The sequence below is a fragment of the Centruroides vittatus genome, unplaced genomic scaffold (assembly GCF_030686945.1).
Source record: "Centruroides vittatus isolate TY-2023 unplaced genomic scaffold, ASM3068694v2 contig_890, whole genome shotgun sequence".
Lineage (NCBI taxonomy): Eukaryota > Metazoa > Arthropoda > Arachnida > Scorpiones > Buthidae > Centruroides > Centruroides vittatus.
In genome coordinates, this window is record NW_027122581.1 from 339302 (window position 1) to 365910 (window position 26609).

The following is a 26609-nucleotide window of genomic DNA, read 5'->3' on the forward strand; positions in this document are numbered from 1 at the left end:
AATAGCATTAGAAATGCTATTTTGTAGTGTAAAATTTTATATTAATTATCACAAATGAATAGTCCTATAATTTCAGAGATTCTTTGAATATTTCCGATTATAGTTCTTTATTACACATTTTTTTCAAATATCAATTACTTAAAATATCATTAAGTGCTGTAAAATATACAGCAATTTTTAATGAATACATGAGTTAAGAAGACACCTCTTCTAACTGAGCAAAGTCTTCAGTGGCAAGAGTATCTACTAAATCCAGGTTCTGTTATATTAATTTTACATCTTAATTATATTATAATATTCAAAAAAATATAATTATCAAATACTTATAATAATATACATATTTGATTAACTTACTCCACTATGTGGATTTAAAGGAAGACATATGCCCATGTCATCAACAGTAAGTTGTAAAAAGAGAGTACCAAGAGCCTGACTGCCAAGTTGAGATATTTGTGGTACTTTTTCAAATACTTGCTGTGTTGCTGTCAAAACCTACAGAAGCAAAGTAAAAAATTCAATAATTAAAAATAAGTATTTGTATATCTGCTTACAATATTTTTAAGAAAATAAATAAATTGATAATATGACATGGTATGATTATAATATAGATCTTATTAATCTGTTGTTGCAATTTAGATCTTAGAGAATATAATACACAAACATTATATTGATTTGAATATAAAATTTCATATAATAAATATATCAATAATAATAATATCAATAAAAGTTTTTAACTATTTATTGATAATTTAGTAAACTTTATTAATAACTAACCTCTTTATTTAAGCTTGAACGTTGTTCATTCCAATATTCATAAGCATTTTTATAATTCAACCATACTAAAACAGCTAAAGTAAATTTTAATATGAATTATTATCAATTGTTGATAATAGTGTTCATATTTATTATACAATAGTAAGTATAGAAGTAATTAAGTATTATTATTTAATTTGAAAAATTTATTAATGAGAATATTACTATGCAACAAAAGTTAAAATTCTTATGTTCTTATTAAGTAATAATCCTATAAATGGGAAAATTCAAAAACATTACTTTAAGACTAAATGAAAAATTACAACATAACATGTACTGTACATGGATCTTACTTTTTAAATGTAATAAATTCATTGAAATTTAATACATAAATTTCTTTAAATAAATACCTTTATCTAATGCAATTGGTTGGATATAAATAAGAGGTCTATTTAATGTAATGAGTACAGCTTCTTTATCTTCAGATTGACCAGTTATCATTTCATCCTATACAAATATATCAAAGAATGTTAAAACTATATTTTCACTATACTGTAGGTGTTTAATGCAATAAGAAAAATATTTAAATCCAAACATGCCTATAATAAAACATACTTAACATATTATACTTCCTTATCTAGCAATTATTGGTTTTGATTTACCTGCAAAGCATTTCTCATACAAATTCTAGTTTTAAAATAAGCAAATTGTTGAAATTCAGGTTCTGCTTCTTCAAATAAAGCATTCTAAATAAAAGTTTTCAATTTAATTGAAACAAAAAATATATGAAATGTGAATTTATTTAATATGTTTAATTTTACCTTTATTAATTGTCCAAGTGCCAAATTTAAATCTACTTGTGCTTTTCCAAATAATTTTATATTATTGCCTAAAATAATATAAATTCAAATTTAAGTAATTATTTTCGTTTATTTTTGCCTATTTCAATAAACACAATAACCAAATTTTCTTGCTACTTTGATAATCATAATAAATCCATGGTTTTATATAAAATCATTTTTAAGGAAAAGACTAATAGAAAGTATTCAAATAAATTAAATGCTTCTTTAAATAGAAAGTAATATTTCTTAATAGAATTTATTATTTGTTTAAAAAAAGATATAGAACATTAATAACATCTATGTTACATAATTATTTCAATATACTAAAAGAACAAACAAAAAATAACTATTTAAAAATGTGATAAAGTTTATAAACTAGAACAATGCAGATAAGATGACTACAGTAATTATAGTCAAAATATAGAATTTTAGTAAAAATTATTTTTATTTATTATGTAGATCATAAAATGATGGCCTTTTACATATGAGACTACAATAAGAAAACACATCAAAATTTTTAAAAAAGCTGCATTATGTGATCATATATGTCCAAAATATACAATTTAACCATAATTAAATAAAAAATATTCTTATATTATATAATATAGTGAATTAGATTACTGTATTTACTCACATATAAGACGATCTTACATATAGGACGAGGTGTGACTTTAAAGATCAAAATTAAGAAAATTTGATTTATTAATACAATTCTAATTTTATTTTGTTTGATCATATGTAAAATATCAAATACAGGTAAATGCACACATTGTCCTGCAAAAATTACTGGCATTTTAAACTTTAAGGAAAAATCTTGTAAAATTGACAACATAATTTGTTCATGTAAAGCTGGACAATTGGAAACCTTTTTTTGCCAATTCTTAATAGTTGAATCCACTCTCCGTCAATTACACTTATGAGTTTCTCCAAATTCTGATTTCTGAATAATTATCTGTTTTCACGTGGGAATAGATTAAAACTTATATCAGGCTCCCCTGTAATTTTGGAATTTCAATCTGGAATTCAATTCAAAAGCTTTGCTTTTCCTATTGCTATTCATCTTTACTCCTGACAATATACAAGAATGATTGAAATGTCACAGATAAAATACTTATGTTTTTAAATACAAGAGGGTAAACAACTGATAAAAAATGTGAATACATGGTTCACAAAAATTATTTGCAAAAACACAAAGAATCTTTCACTCACACATATAGGACAACCTAGGAATTTGAAGCTGTGCTAAATGAATAAAAACCTTGTCTTATATGTGAGTAAATATGGTAATAGCAAAGAAATATAATGAATAGAGAGACAGAAATGTAAAATGAAAATATTTTAACAATCTTAAAATATACTTTTTCAACAAGTACCTGTATTTTTTAAATCATATTTATTTAAAAAATACAGGTACTCCTCACTTTACAACCTATCTGCTTAACGACCACTCGCACTTACGACCAATTGAGTTTTGACCTGCAATTCAGGGAATCCCCTTTCTCAGCTTGAGTGTCAATCAGTGGCGAATGGTGACATGTGCACTAAGCGTACTATAATTGTCTTATAGTACTATAATAGGCTAACAGTGTACTATAATAGTCTTTTTATGAATAAATTTGAAGTTTGTTGCATAATTTGTATAAGTGAGGAGTACCTGTACATTGTAATAAAAAAGGATATTTAATAATTATTTTAAGTTTAATATCAGTAAATATGAGCATCGAAGGATAAGTTAAATAAATATTTACTATGTTTCCTAATTTGACAAAAAAATTTAAATAACAAAAATTTACCATTTTGAGTACTTCCAGAAGACATGTTTTGAACTCTATTTGACAATTGTAATTCAACAACTCCTGTTTCTAATCTTACTGCACTACTTGTGGGTGTAGTTGCTGTTATTTGAATTCCCTTTAATGAAATAATATTTGTTTATTAACATGATATTGTAAAATTTATATAAACATAAATTATTAATCCAAATGAAATATTTTAAAAAATAACACAATTTGAAATATTTTAATAGAATGGAAACAGGTAACAATATTAGAATATTATTACCTGTTTCCATCATTTGTAATTCTGCATTAAAGTCCAGAATATATTTAAGTATTTGTTAAAATTCCACCAAAATAAAATTATTATTTTTATGTTACAGTCTACATTCTATTGTTACTAATATTTTCTATTTTGTAGTTTAATCTCTAATTTTACTTATCCTGTAAAAAAGAAACTATTTACTTTAATTGGTCTCATAATCTACTAGAAATTTAAATTATCCCAAAAACTAATAAAATCAAAACAACTAATAAAATAAAGTTTTTGTAAATGTAAGAAAGGTGGATGTATATTGAATTATTTATAGAATATATAAAATGAAAAACATTGAATTAGATGTATTATATACTATTCAGAATTTCCCATTTTATATATTTTATTTCCAATAATATAATATTAATAGTAAAATTACTTGGAATCAAGTTACAGGCAAATGTTATTAATAAATTAATACTACAATTTTGTTTGAATAACCTAGAGCACACCAGCATATATTTCACAAAAATTGTAGAATATAAACAGAACCTTTCCATAACTTGCATCACTATATACCTTGAACCTCTAAGTGGCTGCTGAAAACATAACACTGGTGTTCAATTTAGAAGGTAATCATCTCAAATATTCCAATTTTCACTTTTTAATTTCATTTCCATAACAGTTCTTTGCAACATTTAAAATTACATATAAAATATAGAAATAGAATAAACAGAAAAATTGGAATATTTGAGACACAATCTCTTTAACTGCATAAGTGTCAAAAATACAAATCATTACTGAATTTCCCCATTTTAAATGTTTTGCTTCTTTTCTATTTAACTTACCTAAAAATATTAATAAAATATATAATGATAATAATAGTAAATGCTAAAACAATAATAGAAAAGAAATTTAAAATTGAAAATATCTTTAATATACTTGATGCACAAAGAGCAACTTGAAGTTGAGATATGGTTAAAGTGGCAACATTATCAGTATAACTCTTGTCAGGAATAACTGCCAGACACAAAGCAAATAGAAAAGTAATTGCTGTTAATATCACAGTTGATGATTTTACTAAGAAAGTTGTATACAAACTCTACAATATTCAATAATATGATTTTGAGAATCAATTGCTTAGCTCTTATCAGTTCTTTACAACTAACATATTACAAAATCAACAATCTACTTTTAATTAGTTTTCTGAGCATTACTACATAAAGAGGAGATAATTACTGGAAACTTATCTACTTTAAATATAAAAGTTCAATTAGAAATGTTTAACAACATCAATAAAAGTGTGAATACAGAAAATACATAAAAAACTAAAGATGATGTATATGTGCACTTTTGGTGATTTCAGAAAAAAATGTAATGATAGGTGAATAAGTCTGCAGTGTACACAGGAATTTTCATATCTTTTAAAGATGCTCTTGGTAAGTTTAGAAAAGCTTTTAGATAAATTTATAACTGCAAGTTAAAATTAACAGATAACCCGTATTATTACATTATCTGAACCATTTCACATTGACTTATAAACACATTGGATTATCCTTATAAAATTATGATATTAAAACTTTTTAAATAAAATTTTCAAGTCTTAACAGAACATGAAGAATTATGAAATAATTCTTTATGTTCTGTTAAGACTTGGAAATAATAATTTTACATATAATTTTACAGTAATAATTTTACAGTATATAATGCCGACACATTATATACTGTAAAATTATTATGGTAAAATTGTTATGGTATATAATGCCAATGCATTACATACCATAACAAGCAATTATTTATTATGACATTATCATAATGCTGGACTACAATTTTTAATCATTTTTTAACTAAAAATAATCATGTAACTTCCAGTCCAGAACTGCCAACCACTGGAAGTTCATATACAGTTAGTCAGAATGTCTGGTCCCCAAGCTTTCCATATCTGGTCACACTTTTCATCTAACTCTGTTCTTGAGACTAATGAAGGACAAACTAGATGGACAACAGTGGGAATGTACAGTTCTACAATTTGAAAAGGTCAATGAAACTTTTGAATAATCTGAAATCAACACCTTTATTACATATACTTAACTTTACTTAAATTTTAATTTTTGATATTTAAACCTGCACATATATGAAGTGTGCAATGCCATAACATTGTAAATGCCATTTTTCTCTAAATACATTTTATTGGAAAAATATATTCTAAACACAATGTTTTCTGCTGTAAAAAAATATTGTGGAGATAGTGACACTGTAAGTGGCTGTATTTTGAAGTTGAATTTATATGAAACCATAACATTTAAAGTGCCTAAGTGTAAGTCGTATGACTTTTGGTGCTTGAAATGTTACAGTTTATATTTACATCATTTTGATATTCTAGAGAATTTGTAACCTAGTGAGCTTTTTACCATTGTAAAATTGAAATGAATTCATTCACTAAAAAAAGTGTTTTCTACCTCTCCTGAAAAAGTTTGTTTTTCATCATTTACAGCATTATGGCATTGCATGCTTCATATATTTTATATATTATCAAAAATATTATTTATTTGTTTTAAATATTAAGATTTGCTTTCTTCTTGTAATAATATTCTGTTTACACTATCCAAACTGAGAAAGCTCAATTGTAACATCAATATAAATTAAATCTCAAAATATCAAACAATAAAATTTAACTTCAAATTTTAACATATTTTATTATCTACATTTCATATAATACTTTACAGAATATTATCATCTTTTATATTACTGTTGTCTAATTTAATTATTTTTTCATTGTTTATTCTGTTATTTTCTTTGTTTATCATTGACATTATACATTATTGATTCACTATTAATAAAAAGAAAAACAACTTAGTAAACAAAATAAAAAAGTCATACATCTTAAGAATCTTCACATATTTTCACTAAAATATGAGAACCCAAGTTTTGGTGATATTTGAAGATTTATTCATTCAAGAATCTATAATTTTTCACATGAATAATTTCATTGATTATTAAACAACTTTACAAAGAAAAAAAATATTTGTTGTTAATATTCACTTTTGAATATGATGTATTGTACATATTCAAGAATCTATTTAACAGTGTTGGTAAATCTTAAATATTTCCAAATCCATCTTTTCATTAGATCAAAAGAGAAATATTAAAGTTCTAATTTATCAGATGTATTGTAAAAACTCCAAAAAAGCAAAAATAAAAAGAAGAAAACCTACAACACTATGACAAATCAAACAAATAAAAGTGAATGTTTTGAAGTTTTTCCACTTCCATATTTTAATAACTGTAATAATAAAATCGAAAACTCCCAAAATAAGAAAAATGTCATCCAAATGAAAAGAAAAAAAATATCTAAATCTAGCATATCTGTATTCTTATGTAATTTTCAAACTCAACTATCATACAGTTTTTTTATAATTGTAATATTTTGTATCTGTTTAAAATATGATCAATAATATAACAATTTGTAAATACAGTTTATTGGGGAAGTAATCACATGGGGTGGCAAGTTGTGGTATTTCCTGTACTAATGCTCTTCTACTCCTCACTGTCTGTTGACCTCCACTGCCATCTCTTATGAGTTTAAAAGTAAACAGTATGAAAAAAATGTCACAAGCAGTTAGCCACTGGATGAAACAGAAAACAGGTGCATCAGACTCAAGGTAAAGAACAAAGTTTAATACTTGTCTTTGTTCAGTCAACCTTTTCTTTTTTTTATTTTTATTGAATATTGGTCATATACATCACTGATTTTCATACAAAATGCAAGGAACTGCCACATCAAAATGGCAGCTTCTTGCACAATAATGTGTTGCTAGTGATCTTGGACTATTACATTTTTATGGCAGCCTACCTACCTATACTTAGCCTAAAGAAGTCATCAGTGATATAAGTAACCCACACTCAGTAATTTCTGGTTACATCCCAGAATATATATACATAAATATTTTCATTGTAAAATGTTATAAACTAATTTCTACATTAATATGTTCTTTTATCTATAAAACAAAAAATTAGAATTATTTAGTAATACCCAAATAAAATATATATAAGTTTAAGAATAAAGTTTTAAACACTTTTATTGCTCTGATTCTATAATAAATTTATGAAAATCTGTTATCTACAAGCTACAAAATTAAATGATTATGATCTCACCTTTAAACGCAACAGTAAAGAAAATAATACTCGTCTACTATAAGGTGTGGATAATTTTTCTTCTCCTAACAATGGTACAGGTTTATCCACACCAGACATTTTTTGTACAACTTCATTAACTTCCTACATCAAAATTCAAATAAAATTTTTATTTTGTATGTGTATATTTAACATTGCTAAAATATACCATATATTTCTGTGGATAAGATAATAGTTGAATCATAAAAAACAGCCCCCAAAATCTGGGGTCATCTTATAGGATAGGTACAAAAAAATTAGATTGAAATTTATATAAATTAAAACCATTATAAAAAAACGGACAAACCGTAATTATTTACTAGTAGAGAGTAGGGCATGTCCACAAAATAGAATAACCCATACACATGTTTTTGTGAATAGTCAAGGTCATTACCCGAATGCCCGAATCAGTGCGAATGTTTGCAACAATAGCAAGGCAGAAAATAAAATTTGTTCATTCGAAAAATTACAAATAGGACATAATTCCATATATGCTATACAGTATTATTATCCAGATGATGATCGCTGAACTAAACTAAATTCACAGGCCATCGATAGTTTGGAGGTTGTCTTATAGGACAGATATATGCTAAAACTATAAAACTTTGCCAAAAATTGATACCTCATCTTATCTGACGGATGTCTTATCCGCAGAAATATACGGTAATTATAAATGAACTAAGTTTAAAAAATAAATATTGAATTATTTATATATTTTATTTATTAATAAATTTATTAAATAATTTATTCACAAAGAAAACTTCTTCATTTTAAGTCCCATTGAAAAATTTTAGTAAAGGCTTTCAATGTTACTAGCTAATTTTCATAATTTTGTTAGTATATTGAAATTGCATTCCATAAAAATATTAGATTATGAATAATAATTTTAATAAATAAATAAAAATAATTATTCATAATTAAAAATTACATGTGAATGTACAAATAAAAAGTAATATTAGAAAGATTTTTTTAATATGTTAGACTATATAAATTAGTATAATATCACTAATATGTGAAAAAGATAATACAAATACAGTAGAGAGTTGTTAATTGGAACCCCAGTAATCAGAATCGCCAGTAATCAAAACGATTTTCAGTCGGACTGTGTCATGCTGAATCGAACGTTTTTGATACTAGATTTACTTCTAAAGTATAATTTTCATGTTTTTATATTTTTCAATATATTTATTTTGTTTGTACAAAATAAAGAAATAACTTTTAACGATACAATAGCCTCGATTATTATTATAAAAATTTTCGTTAGCCTTAAAATCAACGAAAATTCAACACGTAGCGACACGCAACAGAGAAAAATTCAACACAAAGCGACACGCAACGGAGAAAAATTTGAACATCGGATAGGTTAAAATATTTTTTCATACATAATTGGTAATCCGAACAAATCACTAATCTGAACAACCCCAGTCCCCAATTGATTCTGATTTTTGACTCTCTACTGTAACACAAAACTAACAAGATATGCTTTTAATTAGTGTTGTAAGCTGTGAATAAGATCTTGGAGTATTGCATTGTAAATTATTGAAATATTGATTATAGATTTTTTTTCTTTTCAGCTAAGTTCTTTTTTCTATTAATTGCATTAAGCCATTGTTTTTGAAGTTAGTATTTTTGTAAAGTTTGTACACTACATAAGGTTCCCAATTCCAAGTAATTACTGCCTCAATTTTCAAAATTGTAATTCTGATGATATCTATTAGCATCCATTGAAATACATATTTTAAGCTTTCTATTCAATGCCAATCACATTACTTTTGCTTTAAAATAACTATCAAAGTTAGCTATAGTTCCAAAACTCATTATCTGTATGTGAGCAACAGAAATAACACTCATTATTTGGACTGATGAATTCCATAAATTTTCAATTAAATTCATGTCCATTATTAATAATTTTTTTTAAAATTAAAGACATTAATAATTAGATAATTGTTATAAGATTGCAATTGTTTATATCTAATATAAAATTCACACATATACACAATGAGATAGAGATAGAGATAGAGATAGAAAGAGAGAGAGAGAAATATAGTGAATAATATTTTAGATACAGAAGGCACTACTTATTGTGATTACAGGTAATATCATCATTCTATAATGATACCAAAATCATTATATTATCATCATTATATTAATTATATTTTTGTCATTATATCTATATGGGAGTGGTTGGTAACTAAATTCCAACTACTCATATAAATATGACAATAATTAACTGTTGATGATAATGTTATTGAAAGTTTTCATATCCATATTTTCACAGAATGACTAAGATGATTTTTATTTATTATCTGAATTAATATATATATATAAATTCAGATAATATATAAAAATATCTCAGTCATTCTGTGAAAATATGAAGAAAAGAATATAGAAAAATAAAAACTAAAGAAATTTTTTCTTTTTCAGTTTTTGGCTGTAATTTGGTTATAATAATTTGTATATAGTTGGTTATTAGTCAGCAGTGGCGTGCCATCATTGGAAGCGATGGAAGCACTGCTTCCACCTTCCAATGACCTTCCCTTGTATTTATAGATAAAGATATTAAATTTCCCGTCGCGCGTTGCTGCGATTTCAGGAGAAAGGAAATTCAAGCAAACTCATTATGATAAAATTCAATTTACATTTTATTATTTTTACTGAAACTTATTATTATTATTATTCATTTTCATCGGGAAAACATTTCAAAGTGTCGTTTCAATTCTATTTATTTATTGGAGTGCTTGTGGATACACGATATTTTTTGTTTTTCTGTCTGGTGCGTACACGAATAAATCAGAAGGTTTTCCGACGCGTGAGCTGGCCACATACAGTTGTCCATGTGAGAAGCACGGATTCTCCAAATCTAGCCCACACACTTGCAACGATTGTCCCTGTGCTTTGTTGATGGTCCATTGCAAAAGCGATTCGCACCGGAAACTGCAAACGTTTAAATTCAAATGGCATATCTGTTGGGATCATTGGAATACGTGGCAACAGTACATCTTTCCCCTTGAATTTCCCATTTAAAATTGTAGCTTCGATGACATTGTTCATCATCTTTTTCACCGAAAGTCTTGTACCGTTGCAAAGTTGTGGTGGATTGATGTTTCGAAGAAGAATGATAGGCACACCAATTTTCAATGTTAAAATATGCGGTGGCATTCCTGGCAAATCTAGTGAATTCAAGAATTCTGTTGGGTAATTGACAACTTCGTCTTGATTCATAACAGTGTCGATGGAGTTATACGTTGTCGCTTCGCCTGGTATTCTGTTTTGAATGCTGAAGTTGATGTCATTGACATCGTTGTTCTTAGCTGCTAATATAGCACGTGCACTGAGCCACTGATGATTTTTGTAATTCCGTGCGATATTTGGGAAAACCTTTTGAATCAATTTGTCTTTGGTTGATGTCATCTTACAAAAGTTTGTTGGCAATGTGATACATTGTGTAGTTCTGTCTATTGCCATCTTCCCATTCCCAATATCCAGCAATTGTTTTGCGAAACGTTCGGCGGATACATCATTTTGTAGTTCAACACGCATATTGGTTTTCAAAGTCAATTTCTTTACATGTCGCCATAGAACAGATGATTTGAGGCATGCATTAAGTTCATCGGCGGGTGTTGAACGTGGTATAACTGGCAGAGTTTGTCGAAAATCACCAGACAATAAAATGAGTGCTCCCCCGAAGGGCTGGTCATTTCCCCTCAAATCTTTCAGTGTACGATCAAGCGCTTCCAATGCTTTTTTGTGAGCCATTGTGCATTCGTCCCATATGATAAGTTTACATATTTGGAGAACTTTGCCCATTCCGGAATTTTTGGTGATATTGCATGTTGGCGTCTCAGTGGTTTGCAAATTCAATGGCAATTTCAGTGCTGAATGCGCTGTTCGACCACCATCCAATAGTGTTGCCGCAATTCCAGATGATGCAATTGCCAGTGCAATTTTATTCTGTGATCGAACGGTTGCCAAAATTAGTGAAATGAGAAAAGTTTTACCTGTACCTCCGGGCGCATCTATGAAGTACAATCCGCCCCTTTGATATGTAATTGCTTGCATTATTGTGTCATATACAACACGTTGTTCTGAAACCAACTTTGGGAGATTCGTTTCAACAAATGTACCCAAATCATCGACATCGAAGTGTGTTTCACGTTGCAAATCACGATCATAAGCGTCATTTACAGATCGATTCGGTGCACACATTCCCAACTGCCCCAATCCCTTGTTAGCGATTGCCAAACATTTATCCTCGATCGAAACCAACGCCTCATTATACACATGTGGTGTAAATTGCATGTCCGGATTCTGATTCGTTGCTCGCAAACGATGTAGGATGTCTTCACTCATGCAATCTTTGTATTTTTCCCAAAGATCTTTCGGATTGGATGGGAAACACGTTGTCAATATTATCGCAAATAACGTGCGTATTTGCTGTGGTTGAGCAGTGTTCGATGCATCAGCGAGTGTTGTGTCCCAATGTGCATCGTTTTCAAGAAGATTTAATTCTTGGCAAGCCTCTCGATAGGTCGCACATACTTCACCATTTACTGTTCTCAGTTCTTGGAAGGATTTCGGTCCACGTACGTTAACTAACAGTAATCGCAAGTAAAAACATTCTTGATTGTTTGGATGAACTGTATACAGACGGCCTAACGCGTCGGACGAATATAAATTCGTATGTCCTTCAACTGGTTTGCCCTGTTTACGACGTTGAAACTTTTTCGCTGATGCATTCCATGTGTAGTATTTTGGCACTTCTGAGTAAAGTAGCGTTTTTGCGAACAAATCATCCGTGCACAATGAGAAGAACGCAGTTAACATTGTTTTCGGTGGCGATAATGCTCTTGCATGTACATTTTCCGTTGTAAAATACACACGCTGTCCATTTTCAAGATGTACTGCCAAATGAACAACTGTTGGATGACGTTCATGAATTGGAAAGGAGAAAATACGCCAAACTGCTTCATTGCTACTAATGTAGCGTCCCAATTCATATTGATCGATTTCATTGATTGGTGCAGATGCATTTCCCACTCCAAAAACTGCCATATCACTTCCTTTGTTGACATATTTGCAAATATATTTGATCGATTTCACTGAATTACAATACTCGACATTGATGTGTGCTTTGAAAGTCTTTGAGAGTAATGGTGAATACGGCACAACCCAACGATTATCGACTTCAATGTCATTGTTGCGTACTTTTAGAGTGATGAATTTGCCACCATCTTCAGTTGATCGTCGACGATATTGTGGATATCCATCATTTCCAGTGATAGTTTCGGCGTGTAAGTCTCGTGGATAGCGTTTCGTGCATTTTCCATCCTTCATGCACGGAGAATTGTTGTTGATCGCGCCGCATGGACCATGAATCATGTTGTTGGTAACGACTTCGAATAAGCCTGGATCAATGTTGACATCTGGTATTTCTGCTGAGATGACTTCATCAATTTTGTCTGGTGTAATTTTGTCGATCAGCCAAATCAAAATGTGTGCATGAGGTAATCCTCTTTTCTGCCATTCAATGGAATACATCCAACAGCGTGTCTCTCCAAAAACATGATGTTTGACAATGAAATCCGTCATAGATTTCAACTTTTGTTTGAACACACGTGCAATGATGTCATGGCGATCCGAAGACGATTGTCCAGGCAACAGAAGATCTTTAATTTCTTCCCACGTAGGGTTGCATGTGAATGTTACGAATAAATCTGGACGGCCGTATGCGCGAACATAAGTCATTGCATCTTGTGCGTATTCATGCATGTGCCGTGGGCTTCCTGTGAATGTAGCTGGCAGTATGACCATTTTTCCCAGTTCGTTGAGATTGCCATCAGTAGCAATTGCATCGCGTAAATGAACATATTCTTCAGAGCGCAGCTTGGTTTGATTCAGTCGAATGAAAAGAAGTCGTTCAGTCTCGATTTTTGCATACATATCGACAACATATTGATGGAATAATTTCCGACATTTCAAAATGTGATTGTCTGTGTTCTCACGAATCATCAATCGATAAGAATAGTAATTCATGGCACTGACTTTCTTATTGGTCTCCCTATCTGTTTGTGGATTTCTCATTTTGATATTGAAATGATATCCATCTTCTCCTTGCCAGAATAAAATTGGATATTGCAATGCATCGTATGAGCGATGAGTTTCGGAGACTCGCTGAACATTACCATCTCTGCGATGAAGAACTATATCACGTGAGTTAAATTCTTCGCCAACTATGACGATCGCCACTTCATTAATTGTTGGTGCATTGTATTGTCTTTCGTGTTGGCCGGCTGGTGTTTTGTCAGCTCTAATGACAACTACATAATCATCAGCTGGCATTCGCTCGAGGGCCGTCCTGAACAGTCGAACTAATTCGTTATGTTCATCGAATAAATTTTGTAATGCAGCAACAATTTCTCGATTAGTGCCGGTATTGAATCGACAACGTTGATCAACTTGTTCATCAGTGGCTCCCATGAAATAAATTTGGAGAAATTTGTGATCTGCATCCGGCAGTGGTAGAAGTGATCCAGTACGATGATAAATTTGCCCTTGCACTTTGAACGTTGGCATGTAATTGTCACGTATGATTTCTGTTGCACCAAACGATGTCATTTGGAAACATGAATTGTACTTGCGTATGTTTGCCAAGAAATGTTTCGACTGGCTTGTGTCACCTGATACCAACGTTGATAATGGTTCGGGTGGTAAATGCAATTCTGGCAATTTCACTTTTCCACCTGCGCAGCACATTCCTGGAGTTTCATTTTTGAATTTCAAAGCATGGCAAAATTTGCATAATTTGTCCATTTTTTCAATAACGACACTTCGATGAAGACTGTAATCATAATCAGCATCGTAATTAAACGCAGCAAGATTCAAATCAGCGTGGAGTGTCCATCTGGATTGAACATTGCGTTCTCGATTCATTCCTAGTCTTGCTCCCCGTTGGTCAATTGTTTCCTTCGAGCGGGCTTGAGCAGTGCGTACTCGATCGGTTTCCAATCTCGATTCTCGTTGCTTGTTCGTTTGAGAAGAACGGGCTTGAGCAGTGTGTACTCGATTGGTTTTCAATCTCCATTCTCGTTGCTCGTTCGTTTGAGAAGAACGGGCTTGAGCAGTGTGTATTCGATTGGTTTCCAATCTCGATTCTCGTTGCTCGTTCGTTTGAGAAGAACGGGCTTGAGCAGTGTGTACTCGATTGGTTTTCAATCTCCATTCTCGTTGATCGTTCGTTTGAGAAGAACGGGCTTGAGCAGTGTGTATTCGATTGGTTTCCAATCTCGATTCTCGTTGCTCGTTCGTTTGAGAAGAACGGGCTTGAGCAGTGTGTACTCGATTGGTTTTCAATCTCCATTCTCGTTGCTCGTTCGTTTGAGAAGAACGGGCTTGAGCAGTGTGTACTCGAACGGCTTGTAATCTTGCTTTCTGTTCCTCGTCTGTTTCTGAAGCTCGTAATGCCTTTTTCTTTCGTGCTTGAGATGTAGATCGACCAATTGATTGACGTTTGGGGGGCATAACTGTCGGCGATGCTTGCAAATTCGCTGAGAAAAATGGGAAAAATCAGTATTCGAAAAAATTATTCAATTTCGAATTTATTCAAAGAATTATTCAATTTTTTAAATCGATTCAACTTACTATTAAATGTCTCTCTCTCACTGCTTCTCACTACTTTTCACTACTGCTTCTGGTCTACTCTCTTGTCTGACTTTTTCTTTCTGACCCTGAGACCTCTTGAGTCTTGTCTCTGACTTTCTATCTGACTCTTTGATCGGGTTGGAGCTCCCTTTTTAAACACTTCTAGCATGAGAAAGTTTGTCATCAGACGATGATTTATATGGTAGTGTCGTCATCGGGTGATGATTTATTGGCGGTTTCGTCATCGTAGCTGAGATGATTGTTTTATTTTGTTGTTTGATAATGACATCTAACTTTTATAGAGTCATAATCTTGTTGATGTGACTCATCTTTGTTTTGTGACAGCTCTCATCATTATTCATTGATTGCTTTGACTAAGTTCTTCGTTTAATGTGTAAACATTGTAGAAGTGACACTCGGTGCCGTGGAAGGGGGGTACGATGTTTCCACTTTTATATTTTTAATCCTTTACAAATTAATTTAATTACTTAATTGCTCCTTTCTGTTTTCCCTTGCATGTTGTCAGTTTTCTGATAGTTGGATAATAAACCGTTTCTACTCTAATTTGTCTCTTTAAACCATTTTAAGTTGATATTAAAATTTGGAAGCGGGAGTACCAAGATCGGTAAAATAGGCAAATTCCCTCATACAACTTCGATTGTTGTTTAAGATACAGTTAAGGTTTTAACAAAGGTCAAGTGAATACATAATTAGCAAAAATAAAGTGATTAAACAAAAATTATTACAAATAACAGTTCACAAATACATATATAAAGATATTTTTGGAAGGGGGGAAATGTTGGTCTTCACATATGCCAGAAACCTTTGTGGGAGTGTATTAAACAACTTCCCAAAGTTTCATGGCAATCGGATAAATGGTGTAGTAATGCATGAAGGACAGACAGACAGACAGACAGACAGACAGACATATTCGTTTTTATATATATAGATAACACTTCCCCCGTGAGGGAAATTTCAAAAAATCCCTTCTTAGTGTACATTCTCTTGACGTACCCTATTAAAACGCAATCAAACGCGCGTCTAAAATAGTATAATAAAAGCCGAGTTCTTCACAGTAAGCCTTAATCCTGTCCCTCTCCCTCGCAAGGGAATATCGAAAAATCCCTTTTTAGTGTATATTCTGTTGACGTACCCTATTAAAACGCAATCAAACACACGTCTAAAATAGTATAATAAAAGCCGAGTTCTTCACAGTAAGCCTTAATCCTGTCCCTCTCCCCCGCAAGGAAATATCGAAAAATCTCTTTTTTAGTGTATATTCTGTTGACGTCACCTATTAAAACGCAATTAAAAACGCAAAAAACCGCATGTAAAATAGTATAAATAGAAGCCGAGTTCTTCACGGTAAGCCTTAATTCTGTCCCTTTCCCCGCTGGGGAATATCGAAAAATCCCTTTTTTAGTGTATATTCTGTTGACGTCACCTATTAAAACGCAATTAAAAACGCAAAAAACCGCATGTAAAATAGTATAAATAGAAGCCGAGTTCTTCACGGTAAGCCTTAATTCTGTCCCTTTCCCTGCTGGGGAATATCGAAAAATCCCTTTTTTAGTGTATATTCTGTTGACGTCACCTATTAAAACGCAATTAAAAACGCAAAAAACCGCATGTAAAATAGTATAAATAGAAGCCGAGTTCTTCACGGTAAGCCTTAATTCTGTCCCTTTCCCCGCTGGGGAATATCGAAAAATCCCTTTTTTAGTGTATATTCTGTTGACGTCACTTATTAAAACGCAATTAAAAACGCAAAAAACCGCATGTAAAATAGTATAATAAAAGCCGAGTTCTTCACAGTAAGCCTTAATTCTGTCCCTCTCCTTCGCAAGGGAATATCGAAAAATACCTTTTTAGTGTATATTCTGTTGACGTACCCTATTAAAACGCAATCAAACACACGTCTAAAATAGTATAATAAAAGTTGAGTTCTTCACAGTAAGCCTTAATCCTGTCCCTCTCCCCCGCAAGGAAATATCGAAAAATCTCTTTTTAGTATATATTCTGTTGACGTAACCTATTAAAACGCAATTAAAAACGCAAAAAACGCATGCAAAATAGTATAAATAGAAGCCGAGTTCTTCACAGTAAGCGTTAATCCTGTCCCTCTCCCCCCAGTGGGGGAATTTCGACATGTGTATTATATAAAAACACGTGCGTATTCGAATGCAACGTAGTGTCAAAATTTCAAAGGAATCGGTAGGAACAAACGAACGTTATATTTTATTTATATAGATAGATAGAAAATGATCTGGTTTAGTCCGTTCTCACAGAAAAACAATGCCTCACAGAGAAGCAAACTTAGGTCGTCGGAAGTTAGCGCCATCTGTTGGACATAAAAGCCTTAATCCATATATAAATATATTTTTGAAGGGGGGAAATGGTGGTCTTCACATATGCCAGAAACCTTTGTGGGAGTGTATTAAACAACTTCCCAAAGTTTCATGGCAATCGGATAAATGGTATGGTAATGCATAAAGGACAAACACACACACACACACACACACACACACACACAGACATACATTCATTTTTATATATATAGATAAATTTTCATATTTTAACGTACTTTTAATTAATTAAAATTAACATTTTATTATAACTGCATTATGTATCTTTTACAAATTTCTATAGTATATGTGAAAAAAACAATAAGATTGCTACTGTATATTTGAATAATTCGGTGGGGGAAGGAATGTTGAAACCGGGTCAGTTTCCAATCAGCCAGATTATATAGGCATTGGCACATGCGGTTTACAGAGCACCAACCTCAACCAGTTTAGCTAGTAAAAGTGACACACGTGTAAAGCATCAAATTTTATATCCCGGACCGGTTCTAAGCTGTTAGCCGCCTGCTAGATATTCGGCCACCCTCACCCGATTATGTGAATCATGAGCAGACTAGATCAACGGCGGACACCCCCCCGGCCCGCGGGCCAGCTACGGCTCGCAAAAAGTTTCTATCCAGCCCGCGAGATCTTTAATAGATTATTAAATTGGAAAAATAACTAATTAATAGTTATTTTTCCAATTCTTTGTAATTTTCGAGAACGATAAGAGAAATAAATGTAGTAATTAACTTTTTATTTATTTATTTCATATTTGCAGACTAAAAAAATTACAAGTCACAAGAAGGCGTCAATTAACTACTACGGCCCGCGGAAAAAACGTAAAATTTATTCTGGCCCATGTTATAAAAAAGGTCGCCCACCCTAGACTAGATTTATAACCTAATCAAACTGATAGGAGTTTACTGGCATGTTTTTATGATAGTTCTGTATAGTTGACAGGAGTTTTAAAAAAAATCCATTAAAATATTTGATATATTTATTGTGCGTTTATTCTGCTCTCCCATCTTATATTACTTACGGATTTCAATGTTAAACCGGTGATATTACGATTTAGTATGTCCCATCTGTAAGAGAATGCAGAAAAAATGTGTACAATTCTTGTATAATGTTAAAAAATTAACTGTTACTTTGGCAGCATCATTTACAACCAAATTTAATGAATGAGACGTACAATGGTACAAAAAAAAGCTGTAGAATTTATTTTCCTTAAATTTACGATTTATATATCCATTGTCATAAAAATTTGTCTTTCCAATGTTTTCCCAAGACTACAGATGTTCAAGTACAAAGTAACTGGTTTTGACTTATTTCTACTAAGAAGTAGTTAAATAATTAAGAGATTAGGGAATGGGGAAACCCTGCTGAAAGAGCCAGAATTTTACTTAAACAAAAGCTTAACTGAACCAATTACTAGCTCAGTACAGTGAGGAACTGGTTTCTGTGTACACCTGGTACTAAAACAAATTACCGTAGTTACAAAACAAATGACTATTAAGTTTAACATATTTACATCTATGGTGAGAAACATTTAAAATTTACAACAGCCCTGTGGCGTCCTTTGAGATATACTAGTGACACAACAAAAGAGGCATTTCACATTGACCGGTATCGGCACCCTCGGGATTTGGCAGCCTGGGTGCATGCACGCGTCGCACACCAGGACGTCTCTGATTCCATTCATTAGCCACTCGTAGGGAGCTATTTCACTAAGTGGATTGTTTTAAGATTTAAAAAGTAAAGAATATTTTGTTATTTTTATGTACGTTTCTTCACAAAGTTATATTTAATTATAAGTTTCTTTAAAAGTATATTCATACAATTGAAGAATTTTTTTGTACTAGGTATGTATATTCATCACACATTTTGTTTTACCAAGTAAGTTTTTTTGATAATTTTAATTTTAGCCCTTATATCGTGGCTAGTGATTCAAAAATTTATTTTAAAAAAGTTTTGGTTCAAGACCATATAATGAAAAAGAAAACATTATTAAAAGAGAAAGACCAATGCCTAAATTAAATATAAATACGTCAACAAAAAAATTTCGACATTTTGACGATAAAATTTATGACGAATGACGATTCTTTCATAAAACTGAAGCAATTTGGAAATCAAAATAGAATAGAATTTAACATTGGTAGACAATATAAGATAAATATTGAAAATTATAACAAGATAATTACGATTAATAGATATATCTAAATTAATAGATGTTATATGTTTTTTCTCAAAGCAAGAATTGGCATTTAGAAGGCATAGGGAATTTATTGAATCTAATAAGAAAATTCAATATAATTACCTCTGTTATTTATTAAGTACGTCAGATAATCTATTAAAAATACATTTAAAGAAGTATATGGTTTTTACTGGCTTATTGAACAAACAAATACGAATGGGCCCTGACGCGCAATTAATTGATTGCTCCTGTAAGTCAGCTTCTTACAGAAACACATCTTCCCTATCATCAAATGTCACAGCATGCCACTGTTAGTCAGTAATCATAACACTGTTTGATTTAATTTTTATTTAAATGGTTAATATCTTTGTTTGGCTTGTATTATTTCAATTTTTTCCTAAATAATTACAATAAACAGCATCTACTATATATTCCAACAGCTATTTCTAATAGTAAGATTACTAACCTTCATAAAAACTTTTTGAACTAATACTAAATGATTCAATAAATCAGTTGTTAAACTGTGTTCAAAAGAACCAATTTCTGCTAATGCACTGAGATAACTTCCTTGACGTAAAACAACACCGTCAGTGAAAGAATCTGCTTTACTAGCATTTGTATTGGTGGAATCTTGAATATACTCAGCAGAAATGTGAACAGGTGGTAAATCAACACTGGCTGAAGAAGGTAAATTACTCTCTGAAGTAGGAACCTGTAAAAGTAAAATTATTATTTCAAATAACAAGTAGTTTAATTAAGTTCATTAAAACATTAATTAATTGATAACATACGATTATTTAAATATTAATTAATACAGAAGTATAAGGCCTATTTTAATTAATCTGCTTGTAGTAGAAACAAAAAATAAAATAAAAAAAGCTATCTACAAATCTATCACAGACAATAATAACAAATACATAGCCTACCAGTGCAACCTGACTTTATACCACTTCCTGTGAAATTATAAAGACTCTAGATGACAAATGGAGCAATAGAATGTACATCATCCCAACCAAAAACAAAGAGACTAAAATCAATGCAATGTATGTTGGATATATCTCAAGATCCCTCACAATTAGTGGTTCACCAAACATAAAGATAATACAAAAAGAGAAAAATTTGCTACAGTTTTATCTTCCTTCACACAACTTTCCAGTATAGAGATAGTTTGGAGGGCAGCCAAAATCATCAGAACCATTTCTCACCCCTTCTATACAAACATCACAGAGATCTGAAATTTATAGCCACTCCATTACCAAACATGTGTATAAACAGCACGGACAAGAACTCCCTTCCCCAACTTGTAATATCTCCTTAGTTTGGCCTTTTAGTGCTCATTGAGCAGAAAAAGGCCTAAAGCCACCAAATAAAAAAATTTCCTTGGTCTTTTGCATCAACCAACATCATAATCCATCTCTCTACTTGTTTACTCTATCAGTGTCTACCCTGTCTGCCTTCCTTCTCAAGCTAGCATTCCACTCTCAATTGTCTATGCCTCACGATAGTTTGTTAACTGGGTTGAAAATGTTTACATTATTCAAATTTCACCACTATTAAAGATGCATTAATTAATCATAGATAATGTTAATGGTAATTACAGTAGAGTGTCGAAAATTGGAATCAATTGGGGACTGGGGTTGTTCCAATTAGTCATTTGTTCCGATTTCCAACTTTGTACGAAAAAATATATTAACCTGTCCGATGTTCAAATTTTTCTCCGTTGCGTGTCGCTTCGTGTTGAATTTTCGTCGACTTTAAGCCTAACGAAAATTTTTATAATAATAATTGAGGCTATCGTATCGTTAAAAATTATTTCTGCATTTTGTACAAACAAAATAAATATATCGAAGAATATAAAAACCATGAAAATTATACTTTAGAAGTAAATCTAGTATCAAAAACGTTCGATTCAGCACGACACAGTCCGACTGAAATCGTTCCGATTTCCGGCCATTTCGATTACTGACGTTTCAATTAACGACGCTCTACTGTAGTTTATTAATCAGTTATTTACTCTAAATCTGATAGAGTAATCATTCATGGCAATGGCCATGCTGGCCACATTATCATCCTGGACTTGTCTCACTCCATGTGGACTTCAATCATCAAATATACTATAGATATTATTGACAATAAAATCTTTTTTATTTAATTTTTTTCAAGCTAATTTAGCGTTTACTATTATTACATTATACAATTTATTATTATTATTTGATAAATAAAACAAAAATAAATTGAAAATAAAAAACTTTGTACTTCAATGACCATTTTGTATTTTCAACCCAATGTGGTATAGATGCTTGCATCTCAAATATATCCTGCTTTTTTCTGTTTCACTTATGTCTACAATGAGCTTCTGACATAAATAAAGCAAAAGAAATGAAAAAAAATGAAATGTTTAAGATGATACTGACAAGTTTTCAGAGATGGGTTACACAATGATTTATTTCAGTTTTAGAAAAGTTTTAGAAGAGATGCTACCATAGGTTAGTCATTCAAAATTATGTTAGTTAAAAATTTTAAATTTTTTGTAAATTCCAAAGCTTATTGGGACTTAATAAATTATAATGAAAAATTTAGCAAATATGAGATTATTTTAAAATAAAATTTTATTCAAAATTTATTAATTAAAACATACAAGAAAACAATAGCTATTAAGACTTTAAATTTCATATATTTCAATTTATTTATAAGTAAATTACTAACTTTTGTATTAAAACTTAAGGTATGTTGAGGTAGATCAACAGTAAATTTTGCTTTACTTCCTGTTACACCCATACTTGTTACCTGACCCATCTAAAAATAATAAATAATTTTAAATTTATATTGTTTTAGCAATTGAAATATAATAATTAGAAAACAGGAAAATATGATAATCAATCAAATTACTTGATATTGTGCACATAATGAAGGTAATAAAGCTGCTCCAACTGTTAAACTATCTAAAATAATACTGAAATGAATGACTATTGGTTTAATTAGTTCTTGGGCATCGGTATTAATTCTATGGTGAGTTGTCACATCCCATGGAGGTTGAGGAGAATGGCTGACAGTTGGTCCAAGTTCATCAATCTGCCTACTTTAATCAAAATTTTAGAAATTTCAATTATTAAATTTTTTCTTTTTAAAGAAAAAAGAATTAATAATATTATTAAAAAGAAATTATTTTGAACCTTGTTCTTGAAGGCTGACGAGTAACTCTCAATTCTTGTAATGTAGTAGACAACTGACGACTGCTTCGTGTCATCATACCATGGAGAGCAACCGGGTGTTGAGGAATATCAAAATTCACTGGCCCAATAGTTAAAAGAGCTGAATTTCTCCCCTTTCCTTTCCTATTTTGACTTGAATATAGAGCTTGAGATTTTCCAACTGTAATTTTCACTACTGTTCTGAAATTTTTAAATATGTTAAAATATCTGAACTTTTAAGTAAATAATAATATTAAATTTCAATATAAAATTTTCTATTTATATTAATTTAATTTCCCAAATTAATTCTTAAAATTTATCACTTTTAAGATTTTTCAATGTAACATTTCTTGTTATATATGTTAATTAAACATATGTAAGAAGAAATGTTTCCTAAATGTTAAGAAATATATTTGCATTGATTGAATCAAACAATTTTGAAAATATTTTCAAAAATTAAAAGTTTTCAACAGTTAAAATTATGTAATATTTATATAATTTTACAAAAATAATTTTGAAACAGAAGCTGTTCTCAACAGTCCGATGCTTTTGATTCAAGTTCATATATTTATTTGATATTTAAGTGAAGATTGGAATAAAGAATTTTATTGGCATTAAAATTTTTCTGAATTACTCAAAAGCTTATTAGTATAATAATAAGGTAAGTATATATGCAAAAAGTGTGCAATACTTTCTCTGGATCTAATCACACAAAGAGGACAATTAACTGTATTAGAAGTATTTTATTATCCACGTTTCAGCCAAAAATGCATTTTGGGTCATAAGTTGTCAAACTGATGCCCCTCATCAGTTTGACAACTTATGTAGATACAACAAGGATTTAGAAATCATCTACAACAGTGATTCTCAAAGTGGGGGTTGCGACCCCCAATATTTTTCACGACCCCCAAGGGGGTCAAGGGGGTCGTGAAAAATATTTGGGGGGTCGCTGAAAAATTGATTCTAGATCAATTTTTTTCAAATATTTTATAAATTTACTGTGGGTTCATGTTTAGAAATAATAGAAATAAAAACTATATAAAGTAATTTTTACTTAAATAAATTGCACATATAAATAATAAAAAGAATATAAATATTTAAATACGAGCCTAACTCCTTCCCTTCGGGATGTTTTTCGACACATACTCGTTCTTCGGGGGTCATTTGAAATTTTTAAGTGCAGAAGGGGGGTCGCGGTCCAAAAAGTTTGAGAAACACTGATCTACAATAATACCACAATGTCTTACAAATAAACAGATCTCTTAGAACAAATCTAAACTTGATTATTGGATTTAAATGCCATAAAACAGAGGGCAGTTTAAAAATTCTATTATGAATAAATTAATTTATTCATAGACAATTACACTTCCCTTACCTTACACTTAGTTTGTATGGTTAAAATGAGGTAGAATGGTCTCATTTTATAGTTTACAATACCCAAGAATTATAGTCACAATACTTCAGTGTTGTTGGAATAATACAATTTTCAAACTGCCCGTTTTATGGCATTTAAATCCAATGATCAAGTTTGATCATTGGATTTAAATGCCATAAAGATTTGTTCTAAGAGATCTGTTTATTTGTAAAACATTGTGATATTATTGTAGATGATTTCGAAATCCTTGTTGTGTCTACATAAGTTGTCAAACTGATGAGGAGCATCACCCGAAATGCATTTTTGGCTGAAATGTGGATAATAAAATACTTCTAATACAGTTAATTGTCCTCTTTGTGTGATTAGATCCAGAGAAAGTATTGCACAATTTCTGCATATATACTTACTTTATTATTATACTAATATAATACAGAGCCGTAGTACTTACTGATAATCAAAAACTTATATCAACTTCACGTTTTCTAGCTGTCTTCTTTATAGTTTATTATAATAAAAGTAATAAGATATTAAACAAAATATATTATGCTTATATTGATACATATTTATATTACACTAAACATAAATATAATAAAATATACTATATTAATTATTTATCTGTGTGTGAAAAGAAATTCAATAGGTAACAGTTTTTTGTTTTAATGATGTATATAAAAGATAAACATGCAATGAAAATTAACTTTGTGATATTAATCTGTTCCAGAGATCCCACTGTATCACAATGTAAATCCAGTAATACATTGTTTTTTGACAATTTTTCCCAAGATCTCGAAAGCTACAATGTTTGCCACAGAATTATTTCCCTCTCTAAGAAATGATTTTTACTTTAGTCTCATATAAACTATTACATGGATAAGTATTACAATACAATAAAAATTTTAAAAAATAAAAAGAAAACGAATAAAAATAAATACTAATGGAATACCTTTTTATCCAACAGGAAACAGAACATTTTTTCCAAAATGTTTTTTAAAATAATGTATAGAAACTACATAAAATATTTAAATTTATATCACTGATAGGTTTATCTACCACTAAAGCTCACTCCTATGGACCAGTGGGTAGTGATGGTAAGCTCATAATAAAATAATTACTTGTTGTAGGGTCACAGAATTTGCATTCAAATAGAGAATTGTTTTTGTCATCATTAGATTCTAACGTCACTTGGATATACAGTATACCCCAAGAATGTTTGATTTCCACATGATGTTACTTTTTCTACTAGCAATGCATAGGTCTATCACAAAGAAAAATAGTTCACTGTAAAATTAGTAAGCAATCTAAGCATTTAATTTTCTTATTACAGTTATACAAGCTGTATCACATAATATAACAAAAATTTAAAAAGTTTGCAATGAGATCAAGTGTTTGTATTTAGAGAGAAAGGAAGAGAGCTTTAAAAGTTATAGCATCTCTTGTAGCATATAATTGAATCATATGATCTTGGAGTTGTGTTTGTTTGATGACAGGTTCTTGGTCTAGAGTCAAGCAGTCTTACCAAACATGACCCAACATGATGTTGGGGGTCACCAACTTTGATCAAATTTGGCAAGTGTATAGTGCATCTCCAATGACTGATATGTGCCAAGTAGTAAGGAACACTACTCAAAATTAAACAAGAAAATTAAAATTGAAAATTGTATAATCACTAATTTTATGTTCTGTGGATCCTAAGAGAACCTTTTTTCTTTCTATGCTCATGGTTGGTTCAGCTAAGCCACAATGAAGATGGCCAGTTGGTGAGAGACAAAGCTAGACTATTTAGGATAAAAAATGATGCTGAGGTAACTGTGGAACATTGTGGCAAAGATAAAAACTGCTATAAAACAAAAAGTCCAAAAGAACTGTTTAAAGGAAGTTTAAAATAATGACACTTATTACCAAATAATTTGTTTTTGTTATGTTTTAGCATTTAACTTCAATATGAGGCAAACTATTCATATTAAAATGTAATTACAATGAAACATTTTTATTATTAAAACTATTGTATGTATTAACTGTACAATAAATCATATATAATAACAACAAACAATACTTTTTTGCATGATT

The 26609-nt window shown here is 30.5% G+C and overlaps 1 protein-coding gene across 3 annotated transcripts in view; it reads right to left on the reverse strand.

Moving 5' to 3' along the window:
- The window catches only part of tweek (transmembrane protein KIAA1109 homolog tweek), a 176409-nt gene that overhangs the window by 72779 nt on the left and 77021 nt on the right, over positions 1–26609 (reverse strand). For 2 of the 3 annotated variants that reach the window (XM_067280735.1, XM_067280733.1), the window contains exons 26-36: positions 23150–23368; positions 22866–23055; positions 22683–22772; positions 20443–20688; positions 7782–7904; positions 3389–3506; positions 1575–1642; positions 1416–1499; positions 1164–1260; positions 775–848; positions 355–492 (exon numbers count right to left, since the gene is read on the reverse strand). In XM_067280735.1, coding sequence (XP_067136836.1) covers positions 355–492; positions 775–848; positions 1164–1260; positions 1416–1499; positions 1575–1642; positions 3389–3506; positions 7782–7904; positions 20443–20688; positions 22683–22772; positions 22866–23055; positions 23150–23368 — 1447 coding nt within the window. The remainder of the gene's footprint in view (positions 1–354; positions 493–774; positions 849–1163; positions 1261–1415; positions 1500–1574; positions 1643–3388; positions 3507–7781; positions 7905–20442; positions 20689–22682; positions 22773–22865; positions 23056–23149; positions 23369–26609) is intronic. The other variant, XM_067280734.1, reaches the window with a different exon arrangement.